The 6,516-nt window shown below is 40.9% G+C and overlaps 1 protein-coding gene across 1 annotated transcript; it reads right to left on the minus strand.

The window, feature by feature from the left end:
- Positions 1–283: 283 nt before the first annotated feature.
- On the minus strand, positions 284–5,469 carry XPA (xeroderma pigmentosum, complementation group A). Its single transcript, XM_009702229.1, has 5 exons — positions 5,400–5,469; positions 4,594–4,699; positions 2,759–2,924; positions 1,961–2,078; positions 284–525 (listed from the first exon to the last, which is right to left on the minus strand). The coding sequence occupies exons 1-5, from the start codon at positions 5,467–5,469 to the stop codon at positions 377–379; spliced, it is 609 nt and encodes a 202-aa protein (XP_009700531.1). The 3' UTR covers positions 284–376.
- Positions 5,470–6,516: the final 1,047 nt, after the last annotated feature.

The raw sequence follows: 6,516 nt of genomic DNA on the forward strand, positions 1-6,516 counted from the left end.
ATCAGCTAGTTGCCCTCTGCCCACCTATCACCAGAAACCACACAACAGAACAAAATACAGAGCCTTCCTCCTCTAACAGAAGCACACAAGTAGTGGGAAGTTCACCTTAACTTCATCAGCATATAAAGTAGAATGATACCAACTAATCTTTTGGCCTACAAGGTACAAATTTATTGAACTGTTAAAAATGTCTTACAGTCCACCCTAAGATCTAGTTTAAAAGCCAAAGCTTAGTGTTCTGTACAAGTCTGCTTACAACTGAGCAACATCATTATTCATACAATTTGGCAACAGCTTGTTCATAATTAGCATTTATTTGATTTAATAAAAAAATACCATCAAAAAGATAATGAAATTTTTTAAAAATATATTAACACTACATCTTCTCATAAGTTAATTCATGGCCACATACAGTACATGTCTTTTTGTATGTCTCTTCATCAATATTTTCTTCTGGTCCATACTCGTGTTCATGGATAGTAGTGTCTCTCTTCCACAAACTACTCCTTACAGCACGGCGGAGTTCTGATGACAAATAAAAGAAAATTTTAACATTTTAATAAATCTCAAATAATAAAACTCAAGCTAACCACCTTTCTGAGGACTGCAGATGACAATCTGCTTGTTGCCTGTCTTCTATAAATTGTGGGTGAGAATCTGCTATTGCAAGGACAAGCTTTAACTTGCTTTGCAATCTTCACCTTGTTTGCATGCTTTAAAGGATAACAACTACACTGACATGAGATCTAACAGGACAAGATCTTCCATCTGGACTAAGTATGTGTTGCCTGTTGCATTTTTACACGAAGCCATTCAAAGGTATCCAAAAGGGATAGGTGGAATGCAGAGGGAAAGTTTTTGTAAAACACCTCATTTGTTTTCGTGACCAAGAAAGAGTACTTTTCATTCAGATCACAGTAAGCCTCCCAAATGACTTGGCAGTCTCTAAGCTTGATGCCCAGTAACGCAAGTTGCCTCTGCAGCAACCACAGTGAAGTCAGCGGGTTTTCAAGAGAGCACAGGCTGGCAGCCGAGCCCAAGATATTATCCGGATGTTGCAAGTGGGTGGCAAGCATACCAAAAAGCAAAACGTAGTCACATTTTGAGCCAAGCCATTGAGGCCGCAAACTTTGTCACGTTAAGGCCTGTACTTGCACTGAACTCTGGCATCTTGGCTACAGACTGCTGCCAGTCCTTCTGTGTGCTGAACATCAATGGTCAAGACAGACAGGGCTTATTTGCTCAGTCTCACGTTCTGCCTCCTCCAGACAACACCAGTGCAGCCAGCTTCATTTTTCTGCCTCTCTGAATGCCGACCCAAACGGAAGCACGGATGCTATGGGCACCACAGATATCACGGTAAGCCACAGCTCTTCCAAAGGAACAAACAGGGTCTTTTTTAAAATGAGTAGCATGCCTGTGCTGAAAGTGTTCTTCACAAGTTCTATCAATTGAATTTACCCTAATTTATCAGGCAAAAATAAGGATAACAAGCAGTAAGAACAGCAGCTGGGAATACTGTTAAAAGGCATTTCCTACCTTCATTACAGTTACTTCACCTTGAAAGCGTATGTATGACAGAATTATAACCCCCTCCCACAAAAGCCCATGTTCTCCACAAGAAAAGTAACAGGAACAATCTATGGCACATTCTGGGTCATACCCGAATTTAAAAAACACATCATAATGAACCATTGTAACTGATTTCAGTCACTTACATCATGTCCATAAGACAATCAGGTAATTCAGGTTGGAAGGGACCTCAGATCTCCTGTCCAACTCTCTGCCCAAAATAGTCAGTTACAAGGCCAGATCAGACTGCTCTGGGCTGACCTACACAGCTCTTGGAAACCTCCATTTTGCCACAATGAAGATTTTCTAAATACTTCAACCAGATGCAGAAAAAAATTCAAACAGAACTGTACTTCATGTACTGCAGTATGTAAGTTTAACCCTTTACCTTTAACTTTCTTATCAAACTTCTTCTGTTTCATCTTCTCTCTGCTGTCACGGCGGAGTTCCTTTGCTTCTTGCAATGATTCTTCACTACCCCAAACTTCAAGAGAACGCTTGATTACCTACAGGATGGACATAAACGTGTTTCTTTTCCCCCTGAAACAATAAACTATTCTAACTCACCAATTTTCTCCCTACACATACACAAGCCAACTCAATCTTGCCTCTGCCTCCCATCTGTCTCTTTGCTCTTGATCCACAAATGTGGCATTCCTTCCACAGTAAGAGATAACTGATTTTTAGTATCAGTGAGATGTAACTTAGTTGGGCAAGTCAAACCCACCTCTAATTTTGTGCATCTTCCACTAAACCAGCAGCATTCCTACAAAAGCAGCAAAAAAGAAATAACAACAGCCCTGGAAAATCTACTTGCCTTTCCTGCTGCCTCTGAGGGCAGAGCTGTGAACACCAGGCCACAGCTACAGAGCCACACACAGCAGCAGCTGCCCCATGCATTTCAGAGTAGCACTGAAAGGCCATCATACACTTCATGACATGTAATTGTGCAAACCACTGAGGCTGTGGTCCATGAAAATCTTTAAAATGCTCTCAAACACAGACATTTTCATGAATTTGGACCACGGCTCTTTATTTTAAATATAAGGGAAATTTACACAAAGCTACGCGTAACATACTCAACTTGGACAAAATCATTCAGGAATCAGAACTAAAGTGACACAATTTCGGCTACCAAAGTTGTATGAAAGAAAAAAGGTCTGAAACACACTAACAATTTATATACCTGTAGTTTTAAATAAAGTTTCATGTCACCCCATCGTGAATTATGAGGGTTTTTCTTCACAATGAACCTGAGCACTGGTTCCCTCTTGTCTAAGTCACAGTCTTTGAGAAGATACTCTTCTTTTGCTTCTGTCCTTGTTATAAGCTTATGTTTATCTTCAGCATCTCTGGAATATGTAAAATAATGATGAGAAAGCTACACCTGAAAACCCTGTTATTAACATCTAAGTCCTCATCACTTCTAACATTCCTGAAATACAGGCAGCCCTCATGTTCTCGGCTTTTACGTATGCAAATAACTTTGGATTCCAACAATCTAGATAAACTCCAGGATAGGTTTACTGAAATTAAGCTTTAAAATTACCCCATTTAAGCAGACATGGGCTGAGAAGCCTGTTTTTCTAGAAGGGCTTTTCTTCTGTTTTCTTACAAGAGGGAGTAACTGAAACTTAAAAGGAGTATGAGTAATTTGAGGTATTCACCTAACCCAGAGGCAATTCAAGAGGACAAAAGTACAAGCCTGACACATGGTCAAAAGAGGAAGAATGTGTAATGTGATACTGGTCAGATCACCTGAGAATATACACACTCCGTATGCTTCGAGATTCCAGAAACAGATTAGCAACACAGACAAAGCACTTGCTTCTAAATGCAAAACAGTAGGCAGAGGAATTGTAAATAACGACCTTAAAAGACTGTAACTTTTACCAGACAGATAACGAAAAACTGTGTAACATTTATCAGTTAACGAAAAAAAAAATAACATTTACGCAATCCTGACTGAAGTATAACTTGAATTGCTTGAGCCAAAACAATCTGCCAAACACAAAGTGCTAGCAACGGTTATCAAAGAAGTACTGCTATAAATGTAGCTTTACTAGAATTCAAAGTTCACAGTAAAAGCTCATGCACCTCAGAATCTCCAACTTTCAGCTACAAGAGCTACTTAGTCCGAAGGAAAACCACTCCTAAAGCTCCGAGCCCTCTCCTTAACATCCTCTTTTCACCCATCTTACCTCCAAGAGACAGTGCTTTGCCTCGAAGGACTGTGAACCACCTACACCACGCGCACTCCCCTGACCACTCCCTGTAATAAGTGGGGAAGCTCTCAGAACCAACTCCCAGCTGCAATCTTTTTTTTTTTTTCCTTTTCTTTCCCCCTCCTCCCGTTCACCCATTCATTCTTACACTCATGGGTGGTTGGCTGCTTCAGAGTTGGTTTCATTGCCCTGAATATCTTGATGGCTTTAGAAGCATTTTGTGTCAAAGGTAAGAGAGCACAGAGACTGCCTTCTGCTCAAGGTCAAATTCCTGCTTACCCTGCAGGTCACCCAGTAATCCCCCGTGGGGCTTCTGCCCTTTGGCTGCCACATTCCCAGCCCACTCGGGCTGACCAAAGTACTAACTTTACCTGGGTTAATTCACTAGGACAGCAAATACTCTCCTAATCCCTGCTCTACTTCAGAAAGCAGATATTCTGTGCTCTATCACTTTTTCAAATAGCTCTAGTCTGCAACCAGACATTAATTCCCATGCTGACACACACACTAACTACTCTCAAGACATCATGTTTCCATGTTATGGAAAAATCTGCTGATTTTTCTCCACCTAAGACAGGCTCACGAGACAATGCTACTGTTCCTTCACTTCCGTAACAGAAAATAGAGAGGTTATCAGTCAACTTCCATTTACTTCTTCAATAAGTATTCAAGTTACAAAAAAATGTTTCTTTGCTGATAGCCTTTTTAATTAGAACAGAATGATTGTCATTAACAAAATCATAGCCAGCAATCTTTACATAAAATAAGGTTATTCTCTCTTGATTATTTGTAATACCTGCAATTATCACATGTTGCCCAATCAAAGTGCTGCATAAGGTAGGAATCCATGAATTCTTTGCCACAGTCTCCACAGATGAGATAGTCAAATTCTAGTACAGGTGCTAATGAAAAGAAATTTTTTTAAGGAACTACCATGTTAAAAACAAGCATCTGTAATTGTATTATAATCAATTTTACTGACATTTACATTATAGTTCTTATAGTATGTTACAACTAGTTTCACTCCTCTATTTAAGTTTTCCAGACAGATACAGTACAAATTCAAACCCGTTATCACGCAATCCCATCTCAGTTGGTGTATTTCTGTTCTTGCTGGAAGGTTCACTGTATTAAGTATTGGATTTCAACATTCAAATGCACACATTTGTTTCAGCTTAGCCATTGTTAAAAAAAAAAAGTTCTCTGCGTTTCCCCACAAAGTGCTTCATATCCCCTCCTACAGCTTCCTCTGTTCTGGCCCTCCAAAATACGTCCCAATTTACAGAGCACGTGCAGGCAGAAACAGGAGGAAGCAGAGAAGGGGATGCAGTTCGAAGAGGGTGGCTAGATCAGGAAGCAATACAGGAGCTGCACTGGCATCACAGTTCTCTCAGCACTGCTCCAGTTTTTTTCCTAGCTCAGCCACACCTGCCTCTCCCTAAATGAGCTCAATGGAGGCCTGGGGCGGTTGGCAAGGCTCTTGTCCATTCCAGCTGGCAGAAATGGAGGAGGATGGCCAGAGAGCTGCTAGGAGTGGAATGGGGATGGAGCTCCACTACAATCCTCTCCCCAAGCCCTCTCAGCACTGCTCCAAGCCCAGACTCATCCCAGTGCCGGCCACCACTTCTGGCCGCATCCTCGCCGGGTAGATCACCTCCAGCGTCCTCGCCATCTGCTTTACGTTCCATGGAACACCAAGAAACACTGATTCAGGTAACCGCAGCTACAAGGAACACTCCTTTTAACAGTAACATTGCAATTCTAGCAAAAAATCAACATTTTCATACAGTTTCACGAGCTGAAAATGAGGTAATGCTGCAGAATATTAACAATACCTGAAACAGAAGACTAATGCTTGACATGCAGCACCATACATTTTTAATTGCGTTTGCATTTATAGCAGATTCGATCTAGCAAAGACGACATTTTATGCCAATTCAGTCCTACTAGCGGCAGCGGGATGCTCAATACTTCACATAGTCATGCTCTTACATCACATTTCATCATTTAAAGCAGTACTCCCGAACATAAAGACATTTTATTAAGACAATGACATTATGAATTACACAGCAAAAACACCTCCAGCGCAACGGCATCCCAGATCTATTGAATTTATTGTTAAACGTTAGCCCCTCAAAAGAAGTAAGGTTGCTAGTTGTTTACACTCTTAATGAAATCTGGTGATTTCTAACAAAGAGATACACTGCACCAACAGCCCCGCTGCTGATTCAGAGCAGAACAAAGCAAGACAAAGGCAATCCCAGAGAAGAAAGTGAATCTATTTTGGGATTCTTACTTCTCCATTTGCTTTTTGGAGGGAGAATATCACAAGACAATATGTCGAAATCCCCCACCAAACGATCAGCAGCTTGGCGTCAATACGTTTTATAATGATAAAAGCTGGCACTGCAGCAGTGCTCTGATCTTTGCATAAACGATATCAACCTCAAAATTCCCAGAACCAACGAAGCTGCGCAGATCAGACTTATTTTGGTCTTAAAATACAAATTCCCGAAAGAAATAGTGGAAATAACGTTTATCGGGGAAAGGAAAAAAATTGGCATACCCAAGGGCACTGACTGTATCCCACTTCCGCGGCTTAAAATTCTTCATTTTTAATTACCGCGTATTTGTTAGCTGCTTTAACGCTGAAAGAATCGGACGCGTCAGAAATCGAGCACATCCAGAAAGACGCGTTAGAATGATGAAGGAAGACAAA

Source organism: Cariama cristata, unplaced genomic scaffold, assembly GCF_000690535.1.
Source record: "Cariama cristata isolate BGI_N322 unplaced genomic scaffold, ASM69053v1 scaffold34766, whole genome shotgun sequence".
Classification (NCBI taxonomy): Eukaryota; Metazoa; Chordata; class Aves; order Cariamiformes; family Cariamidae; genus Cariama; species Cariama cristata.

What these genes read in the sequence shown, in the direction of transcription:
- XPA (XM_009702229.1), bottom strand. Translation starts at nt 5,469, where the DNA reads ATGGCGAGGACGCTGGAGGTGATCTACCCGGCGAGGATGCGGCCAGAA. An exon ending in GGTGGCCGGCACTGGGATGA is followed by an intron (nt 4,700 to 5,399) that starts GTCTGGGCTTGG and finishes TCTTTTCATTAG; the next exon opens with CACCTGTACTAGAATTTGAC. An exon ending in AACTTTATTTAAAACTACAG is followed by an intron (nt 2,079 to 2,758) that starts GTATATAAATTG and finishes TCCATCCTGTAG; the next exon opens with GTAATCAAGCGTTCTCTTGA.